The following is a 25678-nucleotide window of genomic DNA, read 5'->3' as shown; positions in this document are numbered from 1 at the left end:
CCAGACACAGGGGTGTTAAACACTGCTACACACACACACTGCAGACTGGAGACGAAAAGGCCAAAGTAATAGCTCTTAGTCATCTCACCTGTCTAGCAGCATCAATAGCTGACACTTGATTCATTCATATCTGGCTTTGATTGTATTGATGATAGTGTTTGATGATCAAAGTGCCAAAATATCAACAAAAATAAAACTGACTGTTGTGGAAAGAGTGATGATGTTAGAAAGATTATGACAGATTTAGTAAAACCCATATGTTTAGTGACACTTAAGAGGATGCGACAAATGATGTTTTTTATGTGGTGTGGCTGTCAGTTTATGGGTCGGAGGAGGCTGTAGGTCTGTGGTGCTTCAGTGGTTTTCACTGATTTTTTTTATTTATTTTTTTTTACAGCTACATGAACCCTTTCTGGTGAAAGGAGGATATTAGTCATCTAGTTAGATGGTCAGTCCCAGAATGACACTTACTTTTCGAGGGACAGAGTGTCAAGAGACAAAGAAATTGGCTACCAACAATTGAACACATGACTGTATCTGGCTTTGGTGCTTTCACAGTAGATAGTGGGAACAAAAATGACTGGACGATTCAAGTTTTTAATGTCTGTCCACGTTCCCACATGATTCAAAACAGACTTGAGCAATCTTCCTCATTTTACTCACTGCTTGCGTACATGGATGAAAAAAGTAAGGGAGATAGAAAGATAGACAGTGTGTATGTGAACTGCCAATTTAGAGTGTTCCCCTGCTCGAGCAGGAAGTGAACAGAGACCTGGTCCACAGGGATCCCTGTTTCCCTTTCTCGCCTTCTTGCCCCCACCCCCTTACTAAGGAACCCACCGTGATGGGGGAGAGCCTGGCAGAGAGCTACAGTGTGTGTGTGTGTGTGTGTGTGTGTGTGTGTGTGTGGTGTGTGTGTGTGTGTGTGTGTGTGTGTGTGTGTGTGTGTGTGTGTTAATTTCCTGTTTTATAGAGGAAGCACTGTTCACATGTACAGATCGTTATTCTGATTTTCTCTGTGAGAAAAAAGGACAGAAAAAAAATTGTGTCAATTCTCATGAATCTGTATGGGAAACAACTAGCATTGTTTCTGGGAAGCTGCCCTAACTCTCTTAGTAAAAACATACTTTGGTTCACTGGTAAAGTTGAAATGTCTAAATCAAACTTTAAAGAGCATTTCATTTCATTATTCCAGTCAACAAAAAAACCTAAAACACTACAAGCTATTATCCTCTCATATCATATGTTCTACTTTCTTTTTCTAACTAACTAATCAAATTAAGGGCAGATTGGTTAGACACACAGAAAGCTGTGGTCATTATGTAATGACAAGAATCTAAATCTAAACCATTAGGACATCTAAATGAAAGTTGGCTGCTGTGGTCTTAGCTTGAATACCCTCTAACCATGGTCCGGGCCACAGGTCCACCATGCAGTGGTCTGTTGGGTTTCCATAAAGGTCTTCTTCTGGTTTTGACTCATTTACATGTCTTGGTTTCCTATGATGAGATGAGTGAGGAAGGATGATTCAGCCTGAGTTCAGAAAGTTGTTTGTTGTTTTGAGCGACACCTCGTCTTATCACTACTATCAAGACAGTTCTTTGTATCACTGCTACCTAGTAAATGAGAGCGCTTGTAAAATTCTTTGAATTGCAGCTACACAGAAAACAAAACATACAACAGCCAAAAAACAAAACCCTAGAAGTTACATAGTTTAAAAATCCTGCTAATATTTCCTTGTATGAATATGTAAATATTGCTCATTTCATAGGTTTAACTACTGGACCCAACATGTCTTAATTCACTGAAAAATCCGTTCTCAGTGTTTATGCATCAGAAACTCAAAGTTTCCATATCACACTTGTGTAAGTTGCATATTGGACCTCTCTTGGTTTCCAAATGGTACAAATTCATGCTGACATGAACAGGTCTTAAAATGAGATTTAGGCTGAGCACAGAGAAACTATCCTGTCATCAGATGAATGTGAAAACAGTTTTGCTGTGCCAATCCCTGCTAGCTTTGCATTTGGTGCTTTGAGATCATCTGATCATTTGGGGGTTGCAGAGATAGTCTCAAGTCACACGATGGTGACCTTAAATTTATGGTGGCAGCTCTCTAGATCGACCTGATAGTGTGACTGTTTCTGCAAGTGCCTCTTGTAAGCTTTCAGTGATCCTCTGGGTCTGAGCGGGAACTGAGTCCTAGCCCCATGGAGAGGTGCTCCACTGTGGGAACTGAGAGCTGCCTGGTCTATCGTAACAAAGAGCAGTCTCTGTAGACCCAGCATGGATGAGAAACTACCTTCACTGGGATCCCTCTGAACTGAGAGAACCCTCTTTCTCTTTCTTTTTCTTCATCTCTCCCTCCATATCCCGCTCTCCGTCAGCAAGGCAGCGCTAGTCATCAGTGTGAGAACGGTTGCATCACAGCTCTCGCGGTTTCTTAGCCCCTGGCCCCTGTGTTTCTCGGTCAATCTGTGGGAACCCTGATTTTGGACGGCAGCCTCTGTTCCCACCACCAGTCTGGTTAGAAAATAGACTTCTGGTCATGTACCAGGCACCCAAACCAAGCCGGTTCTAGCCCGCTCCTTCTCACGGGTTCGGGGGAGGAGAGGTCAGCGGCTGCAGAGGAGGCCCTAATGGGTTTCGTATGCAGGTACCACAGAAGCGACACGGGATACTGTGTTCATGAGAAATGAGAGGGCTTTAACGATTCTGTGCTTTTTCCAAAACACTCCCTCTCTCCCTTCCCTCCTTCTGTTTTTCTCTCTGTCCCCTGCATCTCTTTCTCTGTGTCTGTCTTTAATTTGAATCTATAAATAGTTCTCTCTCTCTCATCTTTCTGATTAATTGAAGATAAAGTTGTGTGAGGGGCAAGGCTCGATTTTGTAACAAAAGACATTGTGTTGTTCACCAAAAGACATGCTTGACTTCACAAAGTATTTTCTCTTAAACCATTCTCATTGTTCTAGTTTCTCTTTTCTGTGACGTTCACAATCATGCCTCCAGTTGTCCTTATATTTCATCCACTTAAAAAGCAATTTTCTATGTCATCTTATAAACCAATTCATCATGCCTTTGACTACAATTACATCCAGACAAGCAGCCTCATCCAGGCAAACGTTTCCTCCCTTTTCCTGGAGAGTTACAATTTTCGGAAGAAGGACTGCATAGCGGGAACAGAGAGAAGATGAAAAAAGCAACTTGGTTCATGTACATCTATGACAAAGACGGAGCCAGATGAGAGCTCCTCTGCTCCCCACATGTGGACGGGAGAGTCGGGTCTCACAGACTGTGTGAAGACAGCTGGAAAATTCCCCTGAGCCTGGTCTAATTGAAAGCTTATCATCTTCTCTTTGTGCTTCCTGAGCGGTGGGGGGATCAGCAAGGAGCGACGCAGAGAAGTCACTGTGTGATGAGACCTGGAGAAAATAGTTGGGAATGTTTAAGATGGTGCAGATCTGTCATACATTCAGCACTATGAAGTGGAGCTCAGACTGTCTGGGTGGAGCGTGGTGTGAGATCTGTCAGCAGGGGATTGTGTGTGTATGAGTTTCTTGTGCGTGCGTGGAAATGCTTTGAGTGTGCAGAGTTAATTGAATACAGTGTGTATCAAGGCTGCGTGTGTGCGTCCTAAGGCTTTGTTGTTCTGCCAGCACTGCCCCCATAGAAGGCCTGACGCACACACAGTAGAAACCATACAGAAGGAAAGAAAGGAGAGAATTGAATGAGAAGAAAGGATAAAAGAGAAAGGAAAGAGCATAGATACAGGAGAGTATAAACAGGGAGAATAAAAGAGTGAAAAATTGAAGAAGAAAAACAAAGCATTTTGAAGTGAAAGCCCTTTCAACAGGTGGCATTAGTTTAAGAGTGAGGAATTGTGGGTATTGTATTTCAGGTTAACCACATGAGACATCTAAAATCAGACCACCCCACAAGGTAGCATCTCAAGTGTTTAATCTTGTGGCTCAGCTTCAAATGGACCAAACAGATGCCATCAGCACCGAATAAATTAACAACCGCATAGCTGGTAAAAAAGAGGGTCGACATACCAAACTTCTCCTGTATTGTTTTTAACAAGTGACAACTTGCCGACGTGTGCTAACATGGAGGCTGCCAGGGCGGTGCTGGATTCCTGAGCAGCGCTTTATTTATGCTCAGGGTACCACCATGTTGACAGCTGAGGCATTTTCAAATCTCTGAGAAGTGTGGGTAATTGCCAGCGAGAGCTTCACTAATGGGAGAGAGGAGTATAATTATTGAAGGGGGGTCATTGGGAATGAACCACCGATGAACTGTTGGGGTTATGAGATGGAGGCGGTGGCATGTGTGGTATTTACTGTATGAGGCGAAAGAAGAAGTTAGAAGAACAGAATTTTTGGATCAGAATGTGCTGGCATGAAGTTGGGTCCCATGAACATTTATGGTGTTTCTTTTTTTCCCTGCTCATTTGTCAGCTGATGTGATGGTGTCTGCGTTTCTGGAGATGAATTATACCCTGCGCCTTCATGTTTAATGTTTTCACTCTCAACACCTCCCCCTGTTAAACCATAAAAAACCTCACAGTCCAGACTTTTGAGCATTCAGTTTCAAAATTAGAGAACTCTTTATAGTAAGGAATTGTTTTTATAGTAAAGTGAATAATATTGAAGCATGTGACTGTAAATACTGAACCTAAATCTGATGTGGGTGTGATTTTTCTTAAAAGGGCAGGTGGGAGCTTTGAATCGAAAGAAAAATGATGTGTTGTCATAATGCTCTCCTGGTGTTCCTTTAATTAAAATTTATTAAAAATAAAATGACTTGGAGCGGCACAGTGTGCTCCCTGTGTCTGCGGGGGTTTTCTCTGGGTACTCCCTCCCACAGTCCAAAGACATGCAAGTTAGGTTAATTGATAACTCTAAATTGCCTGTAGTTGCCTGTGAATGGTTGTATGTGTTGGCCCTGTGATGGACTGCCGATCCGTACAGGGTGTACCCTGCCCCTCACCCAATGTCAGCTGGAATAGGCTCCAGCACCCCCGTGACCCTTAACGGATAAGTGGTATAAATAATGGATGGATGAATGAATAATAATGACTTTTTTTAAAATGAAATGAAGAGCAAGTGTGAAGGCAAACTTGAGACACGTTTTTTAATTAAAATGATTAAAAACTACATTATCGGCAAATTGTACAAGCACTCAATATGGAAGCATTAACGATATTACATACATAGATGAGATTCTTAAATTAACATATCAGTTTCAGATGTACATGCTTTGAGCATAAAGAGAAATGAAGACAGCAAGATGACGTTAACATTTTGTTATATGAAAAGGAAAAGGGGAGTCTTTTAAAAAGAAATAAAAGAAAATGTAACGTTGTGCTCTTTAATCCAATATACAATCAAATACAGTTCATTTGTACATTTTGACTTTCTAGTTTTGCATAAAGAATGATCAATCAAGAAATGATTCATTTACCACACATCTTTCCCATCATTAACATCCAAACTGTATTACAGGCAGTTGTGAAGATCTTTGGTTTTTGTTTTTTTTGTTTTTTGAAGGAACCACACAAATATAAATACCTATGTGGTTTCTCTAGCTGCATGATTTGCCCATAGTAAAGTAAGGTCTTTTACCATATAAAGGCTCCAGAGGAGAGAGCAGGAAATGTGGTTTACTCGAAATCAAAGGGAAGAAGGAATGAGACATTGTTACTGATTGTTAAAAAATTGGAATAAGGCAGAGGGTCAGCAAAATACCTTTCATAACTTACTTATACCTGAGCTAAATGCTATCTTTGGATCACTATTCATTTTGAAATTGAATCTTACTTGTGTAGCTGCTAAATACCCATCTCACAGAGTCATGAATGCTAATCATCTCCCTTCTTAAGGAAGACTTTCCAGGTAAATGTTGACACCTGATACCTGCTGTAAATGCCATAGTGTGGCTCATATTGAATGATCTGACAGATCATCTGATCAAGATGATCTGTGCAGGTGTATGAATTATTGGCAGAGCCATGAGCCCCTGGCACTGATGATCAGCAAAGACAGAAGGCCATAAAGGCTTCAAAGCACTCGTTGATTATTCAGAACAAAGGAACCTGTACACAACAAGGGAAGGTTTTTCTTGCATAACTGCACTAGGTGTTGGTAAGAAGATACCACTCTGACCCCATTGCCTCCTTCTAACCCCTCATCCTCACACTCTTCCCCCTCCATGGATAGAGGGATCACATGTGTAACTGCAGGGGGAATACGCCCTCAGGACAGGGGGAATGTGCACACACACCTGTGGTGTAGGAATGTGTGTGTGTGTCTTATCATGAAATCATTAATTATTTGGTGAAGGATTTTTTAAAAGGACACTTTTAAGTGTGCGCAGGAATTTTTAAAAAATATTTAGCTCTGCAGACTTTCAAATATTTGTAAATGCAAAACCATAAAAGAGATATAAGAGTTCAAACATAGTGCAAAGTTTAAGCAAATGACTCATTTAGCGCAGGAAGACAATTTGGAAATTGTTTAGAAGATAATGGCTCTTGATACATCATCTCACTAACAGAATCTGTTGGGCGTGGTTCATAAGGAATAAAGGTTTTTAGTGCATCAAAGCTACATTGGAAGACAAAATAATTACATTAAAGGTTTTGTTTTTTATAATTTAGTAACAATATATTACACAAATTCCAAATTTATACTTAACAACAAAACATGGTATATATACTGCATATATATTTATATATATAAAAAAAGAAAAGGTAGCGAGAAATGCTCAAAGATTTTGGGTATATGCGTACATTTCCTCACAATTTGGCTCAAATAAATATCAAAAGTAAACCATGTCATCCAGTTGAAAGGTACCAGACTAGAACTTCTTTTTTTTCAGAAAAGGGCTTGAGTAAGAACTGCAAGGGAAAAGTAAAGAGTAGGCACAACAGGACTTAAATATTCCTGGAGAAAAAGAAACAGAAAAACACTCCTCTGCGTTAGTCTTTTACATTCCTCAATACATCAGCCATTGTCCTGTTGAAACTCGATACACTGATGACACAGCAGAGGAGAATTCATTTCTTAAACATGTGAGTCCTGACAGATAAAATGCTTTTCTCTCAAATATGCAGTGATTGTGTTGAAACATCCACGTGCACACCGTAGCACCAAAGGCTATTATGTTCAGTTGGGTAATAAATTAGGCAATAAGGTACTGCATAAGTACTGTGAACACACAAAACAGCTCTGGATGCATCTGAGGATGTTTTCACAACTGACAATATTTTTTGCAATATTCAGTTGTTTTTTTTTCTTTTTACAGAAATTAAAGCTTAAAAAGGAACCGATTGCTACAGCAGTGCAGCCGTGCCTTGGAAGGATGCTAGAGTCACGGAGAAAACATCCAGTCCGACTGCTCTTCTCCACCTACCAAGTGAGTTGGATCAGTCTGCTTGATGATTGTTGGCTGTGGTTTTACAGTTCATCAGCTGTGCTGATTGATTTACCTCCATTGTCTTTTGTTCTTTTGCCTTTGATGAATACCTTTTTACACCAGACAAATGATCCTGAAACGTTACCATGGCTACTGGTGTTTACCCTCACCTCTTTTTACAGTCTCAGCTGAACATCATCTTAATTTATATGGCTTTTATAGTCCCTTAAGAGTACATGTTTTAGCACAGTGCAAGGGTTCACTCAAAATTTACAAAATATATGGAAGTCTCGGGAGAATTGGTAAAACACAGAAAGTCTTTAAAGCGAGTGCCAGAGAAATAAAAGACAAACATGCAACATTTCTCTTTTTTTTTTTTTTTCTTTCAGTGTTCAGCTTTTTTTTTTTTTTTTGTTCATTGTCCTCTTTGCTTTTTCTCCCTCACTTCTCCTGCACCCCCTGATTGTCTAGCTGTCTGTCAGTCAGTAAGGCCTCCAGACGGACTCATCCAAGCGGCCCGAAGCGCTCATGGCCGTGGGGGAGTTGCTGTGGCTGCCATCGGCCTCCACTCCCTCGCTCTGGGTGTTCAGGCCAGGGTTCATCAGGCTGTTGGTCCCTCCAGTGCCCCCGGCCCCCGAGCAGGACAGCAGGCGGGTGGGGGAGCGCTCGCCCCCAGTGTTCCCCGGTGCCACCATGGAGAACTGGTAGGATCCAGAGCCTGTGCCATAATACAGGTAGGAGTTGGACTGGAAGTTCTGGGTCTGGTTGTTTGAGTAGGGTGGCGGCAGGTAGGTGTGGTATCTAGATGAGGCTGACATGCTGAGGCCGCTGATGCCAGTGCTGGAGGTGTTGGCAGAGTAAGGGAAGGCCCCGGGGTAGTGCATGCGGGGGTCTGAGAAGCGAGGGTCAGTCAGTGGCGACAGAGATGGGAAGGTGGTCCTCTGTTGGAAGAGATCTGTTGTCCCTGTCGGCAGATACAAAGAAACAAAAGGTTGGAAAAAAGGCGACAAACATTCAGCCATGAGTGAAAACTGCTGTTGTGATTATGAAACAAGGACTTCAGAGATTTCTCAAGTTCTATTACTTTGAAAAACAAGCCACATCTCAACAACAGCAAACCTTCCCAAAACCCCCAATTCTGAGCTCAGATTTCTTGCGATATGCCTGTCCATGGAAATGTTTTCTCAAAGTAATGAACTGAGACATTTTTTGCTTAATAACAGTCATCAAGAACTGACAGCACATCATCCCACAGCCCCATGCACAAGACTGAAGTTATGAAAAGGCCCCCTCGCCACAGCCCTCCTACCACTCCTTCAAAAAGAGAGCAACGCACAGTTTTCTGTCTTTCTCAGAGCAATGAAAAGAGGCATTGTCATTGGTGAGGGGTGCTTTGTATAAACACTGATGACTTGTTGCGCTGTTTTGCAACTCATCATAAATCATACTTGGGAGACACAGGGTCACAATCAGAGACAGACAGAGAGATAGAGAGGGAAAATGAAGGGAAAGAGGGTAGGAAAGGAGGAGAGAGAAAGTGTGTTTCTGTGTGAATATCCTCTAATGTGTATCACAGTCCAGGACCTGTCAGAATTAACTGCTAAGTGTAATCTCACAGGTAACAGAGCACTGTTGAACCCAGCTGTTAGGATTTCAGTTTCACTGCACACTTTCTAATTTATTCAGCTGACAAAGGGGAAATAGAAATATTGCCCAGGGTTTGACTTGGCAGTTTCCTTCTCTGAGTTCTGGGGCCACTACTGTCACCAACTTAGTTCCTTAAGTCAAACACCATATTGCCCCTCTCACTTAACTGAAGAGTATTATTGGCTGATCTTACATCCTGAGCTTTGGATATGAACCCATTCACAGTCGTGCACATCATGTAGGACTTGTGAACACTGCCTGCTGCCACCTACTGTAGCATTTGATTTTGGAGCATGGTGCAGGAACAGTTCTGTTCCATATTTCTGCTGCATTATTCAGTGGAAGTTGCTATTAGAGGAAGCTATCATATCAGTTTTATGTGTATTAGGCCACTTAGGCCATGTTTAATAAACCTCTATAGTATTTAGCCTCCCTATTGATTTTTCAGGTCTGTTTGTAGCTTATGTATCACTAAAAAGCAACAGACGGGGAAATCACACACCAGCATTATAGCTGTTTTGGCTCCGCAAACATTTCATTATAATGCTCAGGTAGAAGTCTTGGCTGACAAGTTAAGCATGTCTAGTCTTTGCACTCATGACACTCAGATATTTTGGAAGATGGTAAGGTGGCCAACGGCCAGGCTGAAATATTCTCACTAACTGTAAACGCCCTTAATCAGGTTGTACTCTGCAATGAATAGAGAGAGTTCCTCATACCTGATGTCAGCACACAGTACGCTCCATCCACACCTGCCACTTGCACACACACTCCTACACCCACACACACCTCAATCCGTGGTTATTTGTTTGTCCGCATGTGGCTTTCATGGGTCCAATGTGCCCACATGACTGCAAGTGTAAAATGTGGATTTGGATGGCAGAGAAAAGAGAGCTTGTATTTGTGAAATAGCAAGCGCTTGCACGCCACAGCCCTGAGGGGGGAGAATGCCAAACTTGCGTGCCACAGTCTTGTTGAAATGTCTTTTCCCTATGTCTGGAGAACTGGGTCCATTTTCAGCTACAAAAAAATCTGTTCCTTTGCAATTTCCATGGCCCCTGCTAGACTCTTTTTTTTTTTCAACAACACACTTCTGCAGTTGAATTTCCTCTTCTTTTTGGGATGAGGGAGTTTGGTGGTGGTGGGGCTGTTTCTTTTTCCAGAGTCTACCAGGCTCCATATCTGATTTCACGCGAGGAAAATCCAAGCCTTCAGCTGCTGTTGATTCGGGTGAAGTGGAGTCGGCCCACTAATTCCTACCGGACTCCCAAAAAGCCTTTGCGCTCTTCTCTCTCTCTCTCTCTCTCTCTCTCTCCCCCCCCTCCCTCTCCCTCTCTCCCTCTCCCTCTTTCTCTCTCCCTCTCTCTCCGTCCCTTCATCTCTTTCTGTCTGTGCTAAATTTAGGCTCAGGGTGAAGCTGGGGAGGGGATGTGTGGTGTTGGGACTTGATGGCTCTGGCTGCTGCGGCCCACCCCGCTCATGATCTCCATTTAATTGGAGTTGGTGGAAACGTGTTGGCTAAACTGCGGTGGGGATCGACTCCTGTGTTCTGTCAACGGAAACTGGTCTGGACACTTATCACAACACCTTAATGGGCTTGTGCAGTACCAACCTTTTGGCTATGAGCCAGAGGAAGCCTGCTACCACCCTAAACTCTCTACAGTACAGTAGCTCCCTCTGGAGGAAAGGCCTAAACAAACTGTTCTGTAATTGAGAAGCAAAGTTTTAAAGTCTGCTTTTTCTCCCTTTAACCATGTTGCATACCTTACTGTGTCCCCACCCTCCCCCACCCAGTATAAGTACAGGCTTCACTGTTGTGGCTGTGGTAACAGTGGTGTATCTTTGGCAGAGAGGGTCTTCCTAACTGAGCCTAGTAGTAACTGCCTGTAACCTCTGCAGCCCAAAACCACACATGATCTCCATTAGGCTCATCTGAAACGTGTTGACTAAATTGCAGGGACAGGAGAGGGGATGGACCCCAGAGGGCTAGCTGGCACAGTCTGCCGTCTGTGATGTTCCCAGTCTATGAAGCGGGTAGCTGGGAATCAGGGTTTTTATAGAGAACATAGTGTTCCAGTGCTCTCTCTTTCTCTTTTCTCTTCTAGCTCTGAAGCATAGCGCCACGCACTTAATTCTCCAGCACCAAGGGTGGAGTCCTCCTCCTCCTTTTTGCTTAGCTCAAGAAGTCCACTAGTCCACAGTCAAGCGTGTAACCCAGATATGACAGGAGGTTTGCCTCATTTGCTTATGGGAGAAACTGATTTTGGTTGTTAACATAAGGGCAAGTTTGAGGCGGCCATGTCTGTGTGTGCAATTGTGTGCAAGGTTGTATGTGTGTATGCATGTGTGTCCGCATGTGGTGGCTGGCAATGGGGAGATGCAAATCCAGGCGCTCACCTGTGAAATGTTTACTCAGGCTTGATGCAAACTGTGACGGCCAGCGCCCAGGGAATGGTGTCTCAGGCAAATAAGTGGAGGGAAGGAAAAGGGAGAGAGGAAACCCCCAGATTCATCCAGCAACACGTATAGACACACTGTGCCGTGCAGTCAGACTGCTTTTCTATTTTTGTCCTTAATATCACCTCCAAAGGGACTCTGCTGTACTGTACTATGGATTTTATAACTCCTTTCACAGGTAGAGAGTGACTGGTTTGGGTGGTTTGAACAGATGCCATGGGATGCCATAAGGATGAGTAGTCACTGTTGATAACAGGGCTATGATGACAAGGTAGCATAATGCCAGGACAGAGCTGCTGCTGCTGCACAGGTCAAAGAATAGGAGACCCAAATGAACACAAATGATCTCCAGGTGTTTATTTAAGCACCAAGGCTTTGGGGCCGGAACATCATGTCGAATGCAAATGATAATCACCTCTGTACTGTGACACCATGGTCAACAGCCCCAAAGCCTCATCCATGTTAGGCACTTTATCAGGTGAGCGCAGAGGATTTTGCATGTCCCCAACTTGTGACATGCAATACCAGCAGGAGTAAAGGAAGTTTGTGATTACAGAAAACCTGAGATTTTCCTAATGCATCAACAAACAAGGTGACATGATAAATATGTTTGTTTGTTAAGTAAATTCTCGTCTATGAGAGATGTGATACTTCCTTGTAAAGCCACTGATGTGATGTGTTTTGCTGACCATAGACCATTTATACTGTTATTGTAAGGATAACGTATGAATACAAGTATCATCATCAGACATTATGTTTTTCTCCATCTCACATTTTCTTTACTGTTGAAATGGAGTGGAATTTCAAGTTTAGGCCTTAACATCTCAAACACATCCTTTTACTAACCATCACTGTCACTCCATTATATTTTTTACACCATCATGAATGTTTTGCTCTACAGTGAATCTCTGGCTAGAAAAGGCCTTGCACGAGCAGAGACACATTTGAATATGTGATTCCCGGTCTCACCACTCAAACAGTAAATTTTCTGTCTTCAGCTTCCGGCACATCTGATAAACTTTAGAAAAGAGAGCAAGATCAGTGTGCCAAATCTAAGTCTTTTCCGTCTTCTATGTGTGTGTGTGTGTTTTAATGTCTGTCCTCATCACAGTGTGAGTGGATGACTCAGCATGTCTGGTGTGGTGTGGTGGTTTCTGGGTAGGGGACAGATAGGAGACTGAAGGGGTTGTTAGACAGCAGCAGAGATTCAAATCACCAAGAAACAAATAAAAGAAAGAGGGAGTGGGAGGGAAGGAAGAAGAGGAAGAAGAAGAAGAGGGCAGGCAGAGTGGTGGCGTCCTAGGAATGTTCTGGGATGTAGTAGGCCCTACGGGCAAAACGAAACAGACTCCAAAATTGTCACAACGAATGGCACACCCTGAGTTCTGCCTGCCTTTCCAGCTTCTCCACTTCAGTATTGTTTGTTTCAAAGGCTGTGAGAGTGTCTTCTAATTAAAATGAATTAGTTTAGATATCTTCAGTTTGTTTTGAGATATCCATTAAGATGTACCATTTGAAAGGTGTGGACTGTCTTTGGCAGCCTGGAGTGCCTCAATTATCTCCTGTATTTTTTCAAGCCTGTTTACTCACGCCTGTGTAATTAAGGCCATTGCTTACTAGTGACCTCACACCTCATGCTGCTTGTTGATTAGACCTCACATTATGATTATGTCTGTGGAACTAACAAACACCCTTCGAAACTATTTTCCCATTAACACACACACAAAAGCACAGGTCTGCACATCGTCTAATTCACATCAAATTTGAGGTCAAATCAGGAGAGTCGAGCTTTACGTGAGGAAAAGTTTTAAAATAAAGGCTTGAAAGAGTAATTGCAGAGAACTCTATGGCACAGTTAAGTAAAGCAATGTCTCACCTGGCCATGGTCTAAGGTCCTCCTCCACTTTGCAGGTCTTCAGAGCGGGGGTGTCCATTTGATCCTGCCACAGGGCTGGTGTAACATAAAATATGAACAATAGGTGAGCACTAGGATCTACATATGATTTTTTTGTGCAGGAATGCAAAATTTTACTATTTTGTGAAATGCAGAGAAGTGTGTGGGTTGTATATGTGTGAGGGTGAGGAAGTCGCTGCCTGTGCCACAGAAATCTAAAGCACATTCCAAAAAAACCCTCCATGACAGACTTGTCAAAACTGTCTTGACATCTGGCGGTTTGGAGATGTGTCTTCCTGTCACAGGTTGGCCTCTGCTGACTGAGCAGTGAAGACTGGGAAGGGGAGGGGTGGTTTTCTCACCAGAGTGAGACCAGGCTTGGAAAAACATGCTTGATGGGTGCATGGGAGATATTTTTGGGTCTTTCAGGCGAGACACTGGAGAGGCAACGGAGACCTGTGAAGCACAGGACACTTGCTAGCCTGTCCAGCCAAGTCTGTCAGGAAGCGAAGAAGGGTCAAGCACCTACTGGCCCAACGCGTGGGACCCTGCTTCACACTCAACGGCCACACCACAGGAGGCCTGACACAAACAGGGGCTGTTTGCTCTAGGTCTGAGACGGTGCAGTTGTTACAAGACAACTTGCACGGAGCTCTGTGGACATGCATTGTACAGAAGTCTAGCGTACATGCCCCTGAACAATGTTTAAAGCTTTTATTCCTCAAATGCACATAAACGTTTTCATCATAAAGACAGAAACCTACATAGTATATTACCATATTTTTTTCTCATAGTGCTCTACTTTTAATGACAGCAGCAGGCAACCACGTGTTATCACCATGACTCTGCCCTCCGCTGTTGAGATACCACAATATAGTAAACTCCAAACCTCCTGTAGTGGCAATTAGGATGGAGAAGGATGCCAGAAGCAGAGGGGGGGTGGTGCTGGGCTCTTCACCTATAGCCGAACTGGGCTCAGCATGTGTAAGATCTGTGCTTCCCCTGGAGCTCCTCCACTTCCTTTGCAAAGGCCCAAATCAGCACTCAGTCAACGAGAGGTCCTGCACTATGCTTCACAATGGCAAATTCTTACACATAAATGGCCTTATTCAGAAAGGCTTGCAAGCAGCTGGTACGATTCGCTCAAGAAAATAAACATTTCCTTCAAATATTTTGATTGGCCAGCAGACAACGTCAATACCAGAGGCACAGATTACCCCTGTTAATAAGAGGACCAACCCCCTGGGTGGAGCTGAGGAGTGGGGAAGGAAGGGGCTGAAATGGGAAGAAGTGGCGACTGCGTCACTAATAAGTAGCTTTGGGGTGGTGCCAGTGTAGTTTTGGGGAGGACGCAAATAAACACATGCGCTGCTTTTAAAGTGCATTTGTAGATGAAAGGGATGGCTGAGAAGATGTTTGAGCCAAAATGGCGTCCATCCTCGTGACTCCGGATCCAGCAACGCCTCTGAGACATGTAATGCGCCTGCCGTAATGAAGCGTGTCATTGAGACACAGTGAATGCCGGTCCTTGTGCTGGCTTCCTGCTTCGCTTAGGCCTTAGGCGTCGCAACGGGGAGAGAATGTGAGAGAGCAAGCAAGAGAGAAAGAAAGACGCCAGCAAGGGAAGGAGAGAGAAAGAGAGCGTGTTAGAGAGGGGAGGAACACGGCCTTGGCTCAGCTATGTGGGACATTTGATATGTCTTTTGAGCCCTCACTTATAACGTGAGCAAAAACAAACACATGGGCTGAAAAATCCTATGTTCTCTTTGAGAGCTTGTCGTCCTCCCAACCTTCCCCTCTCCCCAGACTCAATAGAGACTGTTCATGGCACACGTAGTTTCTGTAATTGCTGAAATGTAAAACTCAGCCTGACTCTGATGTGAAATTATAACTTACACAAACAGTTGAGTCTGGTAAAAAACAACTTGCTCTCACTTCTCTTTTTTTCTTCTTTTTTTCCACTAAGGAGGCGGCTTCAAAAGATTCTTTTTTTTTGTTGGAGAACAGAAACATTTTCAGTTTGAATTATTCATCTCAGGGTCACAAAAAGAGAGTAACCACAAGTGAAGCTTTCAGGCACCATAACAAATAAACTCTGTGGCGGCCATTGACATATTATGTAAATAGTGGAGTGCAGAAGTAAAACAGTGTCTAAAGGACTGGTCCAGATTCTTGCTCGTTTTAGTTGTATTGGCCTCAGAGGGCTAGCTTCCTGCTTGGGTTTGGCAGAAATCAGCATGAAACCCAACTAGCGTGACGGCTATACTCAAAAGTCCACACCACAGCTACCTGACGGTGCTAATTTCCTGTCTCGCTCTTGCTTCTAATTGGCTGATCATGTCATTCTGGATGTGTGAATTAGTGTGAGCGGCAGTAGCAGAGTGCTGCCCCGAACCTGGGGGGCCGGCCAGCTTGTTTATGCGGAGTAAACAGTGTGGTCACTGTGGACGAGGCAGGAGGGGCCCGGCTGCATCGGGCTGGTCCTCCATCAAACAGGACTTTCTCAAGTTAAGTCCAGTCCAGAGGCCGCAGCCTGTACATACTGAACAAGAGGGCCACAGCTGCAGCAGATGTGTGCCAGTTGTGCAGGAGGAAGCCAGAGGTACTAGCATTTGTGGAAGTGTCATTAATAGAAGAAGTTTGCTCCTTTTAAATAGAATTTAGAAGATAAATGCTGAGTACATTTAAAAATGAAGTGTGTAATACATTATTTCTGCAAGTCTACTGACGTTTTTAATAACATCAGCACATGGGTCACACATTCAGACAGGCATGCACACACACTTTTGGGCCCTCATCAAAGCATTGAGCACTTGACTTGATGGCGGAACGTTATGCTAGTATCTGATATTCATCTTCAGAGAGGAACACACAGGTGTTGGAACAAATAACATGTTAAACGATACCACCTCAAAAGTGCCAGGACTTTCTTTTTGGATGATTAAATTGCTGCTGTATTTCTTTTTCCCTCTCTCTCTCTCTCTCACTGTTAAAACACATTTAAGTTAAAAGAGCCGCTTTCGTCTCGGCTGTCTGTTAGAGGCTGTGCCAGGGGCTTGTTGAGTTTTGTCTGCATTTAAAATGGAACAAGGTAAAACTGGAATCTGTTTTCCGCTTTACACATTTGGGGAAATCAAATTTTCTATCAGACTGGAGAGAAATATGTATGGATTATAAATGCAGTGTCACAGTTAGATGTTAGAAGATGAACTCCATTCTGTATCAGAGAAAGGAAAAAAAAAACTGCCACCCACAGACACATATAGTATACACATGTACCTCACTTGAGGTTTTGAAAACCAGAATAACAATTTAGTACTTGATTGTCTGAGTGTCAGATTTGCTTGACTGCACCAGTTGAACCACGCATTTTCAACCACACACACACACACACTCCCTCCACCCTCTGAGAGAATCATTCCACATGTCTAGCAGGCTTACCTGTGGCCACTGAGGAACAAAAACAAGCAGCGAATGCAGCGTCTGCCAGCGCGCAGGAATCCTGTCACTGCATGCACTGTAATGAGCTCTTAATTACCCTGTCTGTCTGGGGCACTAACAGAGAACTTGCAACACTAACACGGAACTGTGTATGTGTGTGTGGGTTTTGTATTTTCAATGTGCCTGCAATGTGGTGCAATCGTCCGTGCGCGCGCGCGCGTGTGTGTATGTATGTGTGTGTGTGTGTGTGTGTGTGTGTGTGTGTGTGTATGATTTAAGAATCCAGGGTAGCGTTGAGCAGATGTCTGAAGACACGTCCTGTTGACAACAAAACTGAGACAGTGTTTCATGGCTCAGACAACAAAATGAAGCATGGAGGCTTTAGGGAGGAGATGACACTGTATTTTCTTATTTAGTTGTCTTCAAGGGGAAAATACAAGGTTCCAGCCCTGGATAATGGAAAACATCTTTTGTAACAGCAAGGCGGGAATCCACTTAATTATAACGTGTTGATGGGCGATCTATCACCCGGCAATTCTCAAACAAACAGCCCCCAGGATTTAAAGTATCTGCAAAATACAACAGTGTCTGGCAGGGCTGCCAAAAGCAGAGACGTGTGTGCTGTTGATATGTAAACATCTCGCTGTGTCTCTGAATGGGATTTATTACAACAAGTCTATTTTTGTTTGAGCTTTGCTTGTAATACTGTAGTGTTGTTCTGTGCATGATTCCTCCACATGCAGGAGCGCTATGTGCTCTCCTTGCCATGACATACATCTCCAGTCTGCCACTCAGACACAGATAGACAAAGTGGGAGGGAGAAGGGCCATTTGCTCTGTTATTTAATTATTTTACCACTCTTGCCCTGCGGTATGCCGTCATGATGGTAATACCACAGATTAAGGTGTGTGGTTTTTACAGCCCTTCCCCTCCTCTGTCTCACTCACACATACTTCTTATAGACGGCCTCCAGTCACTGGCAGCTGTAACGTGAAGCTCAAGGCCTTTACAGTGTCTGACAGTTCCAACTGATGTTAATGTGTTGTGTCTGCTCACAGTGTATGTACTGTACATGTGCGTATTGCAACACTGCAGCCCTTTGAAGCCTGACAAGCCTATGACGCTCTAATTCCTGTCCTAATCCTGTGCGAGGCAGACGAGAGCAGAGCAAAGAGCTGCTCTTCGTCTGCTGTCTGGACCAAGTCTGTACACCTCTCCCTGCCGACCGGAACGCTTCCCCCCGTGTTCAAGTCAGCTCTCAGAAACCTAAAGCTCCCGGTAAAAGCTTAGCTGCAGGGGGCTTTTTATTGGCAGACAACCTACAGAGCTCACGCCAAACTCTAAACCATCAGAAAATTATCATCACAGTGGCTGTATTGTGTTGAAGCTCCACACTGTTTATTTTCAGTGTAACCGGTCGGTGGTGTTTCTAAAATGGCTGACATGTTTTCTGCCCAGTACAGGCTGTGCGAGGGAATAAAATCAACATCAACAGTAAGTAAGGACATGGGTGTGCAGGGTAAAAGACCCTGTGTTCTCTACAGTCAGCTGTTAGATAGGACCATCCTGGTGACTCAGCGCTGGCTAAGCTAAGCACAAGGCCAAACACTGGTGTATAGCTGTGATACACACTGATAGAGTTCCACCCACACACGGCCCAGCGCTCCCAAACAAGCCCTCCTGTGCACAGCAACATGCTGATACAAAGGTAATGAGATTCATTAGCTAGCATGAGAACTAGAGAGTAGGTGGGGGGTGGGGGTGGGGTGGGGGGGGCATACTGTGTGTGTGTGGTGTGTGTGTGTGTGTTTAGTCTGCATGCTTCCAGACATGGCATCCTGTTAAAGAGCCTCTGACATGTGACGGAGAGTGAACACTCATCCTCACTCCAACCATCACCCACGCAGCTGTCCACAGCACACACAAATGCTTGAAACAACCCCCCCTCCCCTCCATCGCACCACCTCAGTCTCAGCCCCCTGCTACCCCCCTCGCCCCCGCACATTCGACCAGTCTGAGAGTGACGTGATTGCCAAGGTAGCGGGCGGCTGTTACATTCCTGAGGCTGTAGTGTGCGGTGTGCAGAGGCCAGCTTCAGCACCCAGGCCAAGCTCGGTTGGCAGCACCCGCCATGCCACCTGGCCACAGACTCAACCCTGCACACTGTGGGGCCCAGACCCACCAACGCAGGGCATCCGGGGACAGAGCTGACATGAGCTTCCCCTTGGACAGCCAACACATAAAACAGCTCCCAGATTAGTGGAACAGAACTCAAAAGCCCCCCGTGGAGGAAACGCATATGAAGGGCACTTGGCTTAGTTTAATGTTGGGCAAATGGCGTGTACTGTGTTGATGTGTAACAGATTTGTTTTACAGATTACTTACCCACTAGCCAAATAAAACTAAATATGTTTGTTTTATTAAGGGAAGTATTTATTTCTAAGTAACGGCAATTAATATGAGTTGAATTTATAGAGTTGTGGTGACTTTGGGGATGTTGGCTGGTTATGGTTGGATGGATCAGTGGTGCTCACCTTGTGTGGAGCTGAGGTGGGTTTGGATGGGGCGGGGATTAGGGTTCCCTGGGCCTATTCGCATAGACCGCTGGTAACGCTCAATCTCTGACAGCCTGTCCGAGAACTGCATCGTCTTGGAGTCTTCCATCTTCACTCTGTGCCCTGAAATAGCGACATGAGGAGGACGGGTGAGAGAGAAATCAAGGACTTGCCAATTTACCACCTACACAACCAGGAAAATGGCACCAATGGCACTTTATGTTTCCAAAGTTGTAAAAAAAACAGCAAAAACAATTACAAGAGTCCTTTTGGAAAACTTGTTCTCCATACTTTCTTAATAGAGCCAGGCAGTTTGACACATCCTGGCAAAACAACCTCTCTTTGACTGTTTAAACTGTAATTAATGTGAAATTTACTTGGACTATGAAGACCATCAGTATCCTCCATTGTAATTCACACACCCTCACACAGGATAAAATTATATTAAGGGAGAGAGAGACGTTGTCACCATGTTTTCAGCTTCCAAATACAAAAATATTATTAGGATGTTAGCAGACCTTGAAATACATTGGCTAGACACTAAGTGTTGCCCAAACTGCACCTGCAGCCACGTCATCGACAGATAACGATAGCATAAGTGGTTGAAAATAATTGCTTGAGGAATGTTGTTTACTCTGAACCTACAGCCTAAGAAATGATAAACTATGAATTGTCAGGCATTTCTGTGAACTGATGAAGTCGAGTGATCTCTATCTTTCTATCTTGCTTAAAAAAACAAGAAATAGTGAGTAGATCAAACCCCTCACACACACACACACACCCACACACACACACACACACATATATTCAGGTCTTACTGACACAGCACTTAGTCAGAAGGAAACACCCAGACAAGGCTACCAAACCATATAGTCATCAGTCTTAAACATAACGGACAGAAAGAGAGAGACTGAAAGAGCTTTTTTTTACGTATGTGTGCCGAGTGTGTGTGCGGGAGGTGCAAATTAACTCTGAGTAAGTGAAGTATATCTGCTGCATCTCTTTTATCCAGACCCAGAAAACTAACCAACACACTTAGCGCCCTTATCACTTAGATGTACCGTTCAGGGAAATGGTAAGAAAAAAAACAAAACCTCTGATCATGCCTTTTATGTAGACACTCACATGTTTGCTTACATGTACAAGTACACATGTTCGCACGCACACATACATGCACATTCTCTACATATGAACACACCTTAAATGTCAGACGTTGATTCCGGATGAGGGCTCTAATGGGAGGAAGAGATTTTAATGTAACTATCAATGCACCAAAACTGTGTGTGAACCAGCATGTATACATTCTGTGGTTTTCTCCCATGGCATCTCTACAGAGTAGCCTAATGTGAAGTAATGGCTGGATTTGAATATTTTATCACTATATAAAGGGGGCAAGGCAGACGGACCAATATGGATTTTGCCCGTCCTTTCTCTCCACTGACCCATGGGCAATATATCTTCCCTCTGAGGCTGACCCATGGGTAAAGTTTCCTCTCGTTTACCGCTCTGTCCATTTGTTTGTGCCCACCACCACCTCCCCTCTATCCTCTCTTTATGAACTATATAGAAATTATCTGGCTTCAACGGCCCCCAACACACTTGGATACAGATACCAAGAGGATACGCAGGTGCACATTGGTGGACAGACACAATGTCTGGACACAGGCAGTCACTGAAATCAGCCTCCCTGCTGTCTAAAGTCAACGTGCAGCACAGAAGACTTTGGTACTTTTTCTATTCACACCCTCTGATCAACACTTACGTTGCACTTTGAGAAAGAGAAAGACTCAGTCATGATGACTAATCTGTCTGAGCAGAGACAGCAGTTCTCTTGCTGTTCTCCAGCTGTTTGTTTTCTTGAGCATTAGTACATGGGATGCCAAAGGAAGGACGGTGTGTATGTGTGTGTGTGTGATTCCACCCACCAGCCCACCAGTTTGCTCCGTGCCGTTACTCAGGAACATATCCTGGGCGGACACGCAAACCCCCCCTCCCACGCTGTGTAATATCTTTTTTATTCATGCTCACATGCATGCAGCCAGTCTGCCTTCTCTTTAAACCGTGATGGAAGGAATGAAGGCCGGCGTTTTCACTCTCTCTTGCTCTCTCTCACATACACACACACACAGCGCCAGGTCCAGGCTCCATCACCCACATAGACACTGTGGCTACTGTCTGTTCCAGGCCAGAGCAGGGGCGGCCAGTGGAAGCAGCCCTCCAAATATAGCCCCTATATGTGTCCTTGTGTAGTTATTAAGAGATTTACACCACCTCAAACGGCTGAGGTCAGGGAAATGATACATCCCACTGCTCTCTGGTTGGAAAAAAAGACAGACAGGCAGGAAAAAAAAATGATAATTGGTCAGTTTTTCTGTGGCCAGTGGTGGTCTAAGATGAATTGGCTGGCTCTTTAGGGATGAAAGTGATCATTCAGCTGCCCACAAACACACACACACACACACACACACACACACACACACACACACACACACACACACTTGAGCATAGCTGTGATCCTGTGGCTCAGGTCCAGCTGGCAAGGACACACCACATTTGGCGACACACTGTTCATAGCGTCCAGTAGGGGGTTTAGTGGGCTGTGAGAGGGTGGTTTTTAGGGGAGCAGATTCTTGATTAGAACAAGGTCTGGAGCTCATTAACCCGGGACCCACAGTTGCTGTTAACACCACTAATCAACTGGGAGGTGGCTCAAAACTTTCTTTTCCCCCTCTCCTCTGTTTTTCCCTCTGTCTTTGTCTCTTGGATATTTTGTTTGGATTTTTGACTCTAGTTACTAAAAAAGTGAACTGTTTTTTCGTTTTACTTGCATCTGTGTGAATTTTGCAAGTTACCTTTTTCTTTTAAAACTTTGTGGCTACCATATATTTTTTAGTTCCTTCTACTGTATGTATGTGCAGAACATAATAGATAAGAGGCTTGCTATGGTAATACTGAAAAGAGGAACTGTTTAATCATTAGTTTCTTTCCTTTAAAAAATGTCTTATTTAGTCTCAATCTCAGTTAGACTATTTGTTTATCATTAAGATATACCTATGCCTCCCTGAATGTGGTTTAAATCATGTGACAGCCCTACTTTAAACCTTTCCCTGCACATCGAGTCTTGCTGCAAGAAAACCATTATTCACCACAGAAAAGTTTTAATGTCTAAATCTAAATCATTACAGTCGCAGCCAGGGAAACAGAACCTGTATCCTCCACTTAAAACTTGTGTTAATACGTTCGCTTTGGCCAGTTGACCCTGACTGCAGCCACAGCGTGTCTGTTCCGACCGCCAACATTTGACTTCTATCTACTCGACAGGGCTTGGGGCTAGAGGGGTGCGAGCGCTCCACACCAGCCCCATTTCAGAGGGGTTTCTGTGGTTGGATGAATATTTAATGTGTCAGGGTGCACTTAGGAGAGAATGCCCTTGTTTTTCTCTCTATGATATCATAACCACAAGATAGAGCTGGGAGATGGGGGCCAGTGCACACATGAGGCCTAAACAGCAGCGCTCAATACGCACCCAGAGCCGAAATGGATGCTAAAGGTTGTAGATTTACTAGCCTCCTCTCAGAGTAGCGGTCGCATCATCTGAAAGCATTATGGAAGTCTATGAAGAACAAATAAAATGCTTGATATAAAATGTCTGGTATTAACGATGTACTGAAAGGCAATGGCTGTGTTTTGAAGAAATGGGTGTGCCGTTCTCAGCCGCTTTGTTTTCTGTGAGTGTGTGTGCTTGTGTGTGTGTGTGTGTTTCCTGATAGTGTTTTATCTTTGCTGCAGAATAACTTGAGATGTTGCTTTGCTCTTTTACCTCTGTGCTTTGAAGCACATGGAAATTGAAATGATTTGAAAAGTGTGAAGTTTTTTCTCATGAGATTGCACTCCGTGCTCTAAGACCAGACTGCATGAACGGCAAACTCCGCTGAGCCTTGCCTAGCCTTCCATCCACAAAGCTCATATCAGCTCAACACAGAGACAGTGTTTGCTCAGTAAGGTGACAGCCAGGCCTTTAACACCGACGCCACAGCTAAATGATCACCCAATATGACCTGTTTCCTTCCTTCATCCCACACGTTTTCTCTACTTCTCCTCTCTGTCTCTGTCTGTCTCTGTCTCTACTGAAAGAAAGAAACATGTGTTCATCTAAAGGGAGACACATTAGACACAAGCTCTTTTTAGTGAAGGGCTGGGTGCTTTTTCAGGGGCAAAGTGAAACTCTATCTAGATGGCAAAGGGCAATACGTGCTTTGGCCGCGGCCCAAGTCTGCTCTGAATATATTTGAAGTGTAAATATTTGTATTCAACGTATAAATGGACTTGATAGGCCCCTGATAACAGACTAGAATTGATTTGGAGTGCATGTATCACACTTAACACTGAAAAGTATGTGTGGACTGTAAAGTCTATGAAAGTGTGGTATAGCATTACATACAAAAAATGTCAAGGCAGTGTAAGAAGCATTTCTGATTCTAATATGAGTGCTGCAAAATGGCAGCTGATTGTGATATTTTACTTTTACTTTTTTGCCGTGTTCTTTAAATTCAGTTCCACTACAGCTTAAAACGCAACAAGATTTCCCTTTAGGTCAGGGAAGCCCATGCTGCCTGTGTTTATGTATTGAAACTTAGGTGTTCAAAAGATGTGAACTCAAGAGTAGCATCCTTACAAAACTTCTGAAAACCCACAGTGCGATTTAGGGCGACAGTTGAACATATGTTGCAGTGAGGCCTACTTGCCTGCAAACAAACTTCCGTTTGCCCTCAACAGACACTGGGGACGTTTCAACATCTGTTGAGCAAAGCCTTGTACACCTGTCTTCCTCTTCCTCCTCTCTAATGGACCTGAACCCCCTTCGTTCTCGTTCCCACCCTGCTTCTTTCCACCACACTGTCTTAGACTTCCCTTTTCATTTTATTACGAGCATCACTGCACATCTCAAAAAGCATCCCTGCAGCAATGTATTTGGCACAGTGTTTCCCATGGCCACCAATCACACAGTTGGGTATTTACAGTGGGGCGAATCAAAGTTCTTGTTTTGAGGCTGACCCTGAAGGATGTGGGTTTTACCCTTGGCTGGTGATTGTGGCTGTCTCGTCTGGGCCTAAATGAGTCGATACCAGCCACACACAGACATTACATTACTTTACACTCATTTACATAACACTCTCACAACACTTTCAGTATGAATGCATTCAGTTTTACGACTATATCATTACCATGGATTGGAAGCACAGGCTGTTTATTTCTTTGACCATAAACTAGGTGTGAAATAAAGTGTTTGTAATGAATGTGATAGAACTGGATACAGTGGCAAAGGTTTTTTGTGGAAACTTTATTTCCATCTAAGCTTTCAGGAGGAGGTCAGCAAAAGTTTTGGCACACTTTTATCTGTAGTTCACCCTTTGTGGCCACAGCTGCGGGATCATCTGGTCCCTTAGGCACATGCATCAGTCTCTCTGGGGACATCAGCAGCGTGAAAATCCCCCTCGCAGGCCTGAAAACAAGCTGCTCACAGCGGAAGTTGCTACACGAGACTGTTTGAGCAAAGAGCACAGCCTTCCTTTTCTGATAAGGGGATAAAGCTCTTTGCGTGTCTGTTTGTGTGTGTGGGGGTGTGTGAGTTTATGTGTGGGTGTGTGTGTGTGTGCGTGTGCGTGCATGCGTATGTGGAACAGAAGCAGTGCCACACAAGGACAACCCTACAGACAGGCAGGTTGAGGCAGGCAAGGAGAGTGAAGGGGTGCCAAAATGAGGCCCAGTGCACCCGGATTCTCTAACAATACAACAAGGCCCCTAGCACGTTGAGAGCAATCATCTCTCTTTTGTCCTCCTGTTCTATACTTTGTGTGTGTGTGTGTGTAACTGTATAACTCAGGAGTTGAGGCGTGTTGGGGGTGATATGAGTAGGGCTGTTTTCAGGCCTTTTTGGCTGCTTGCCTGCAGACTTTGTAGATTTCCCAGAGCTGCTGCTGCTGCATTGGCCTTGTTGAGCACAGAAGGCCTATTTGGCTCCGGTGACAGATCATATTAAAGCAATAAGCTGCTTTGAGTGTGTTATTTTAGCTCTAATGGTGAATGGGGTTGTTGTGCATGTCTCTGTGTGTGTGCATGTTTATGTGTAGTCAGGTTGTTCTAAGCAGCAAGATGCTGGGGGAAAGGTGGGGGCCTCACAAGGCTGTGGGAAAGGAAAGCAAGCTGTCGCTGTCACATACATCAATGCAATGCCAGCAGATGTGTCAAACGGCTTCGCGTTCACACC

The 25678-nt window shown here is 44.1% G+C and overlaps 1 protein-coding gene across 4 annotated transcripts in view; it reads right to left on the bottom strand.

Annotated features, from left to right (window-relative positions):
• Positions 1–5119: 5119 nt before the first annotated feature.
• runx3 (RUNX family transcription factor 3) overlaps positions 5120–25678 on the bottom strand; it is a 49205-nt gene continuing 28646 nt past the window's right edge. For 2 of the 4 annotated variants that reach the window (XM_018697803.2, XM_051077947.1), the window contains 3 exons: positions 19390–19533; positions 13397–13471; positions 5120–8380 (listed from right to left, as the gene is read on the bottom strand). In XM_018697803.2, the coding sequence (XP_018553319.1) occupies positions 7899–8380; positions 13397–13471; positions 19390–19533 (701 nt within the window). In that variant the 3' untranslated portion in view covers positions 5120–7898. The remainder of the gene's footprint in view (positions 8381–13396; positions 13472–19389; positions 19534–25678) is intronic. The other 2 variants (XM_051077948.1, XM_018697804.2) reach the window with 2 other exon arrangements.

This window comes from Lates calcarifer, linkage group LG19 (genome assembly GCF_001640805.2).
Source record: "Lates calcarifer isolate ASB-BC8 linkage group LG19, TLL_Latcal_v3, whole genome shotgun sequence".
Classification (NCBI taxonomy): Eukaryota; Metazoa; Chordata; class Actinopteri; family Centropomidae; genus Lates; species Lates calcarifer.
Note: the sequence above shows the minus strand (reverse complement) of the source record. Positions and strands in the feature narration are given on the sequence as shown.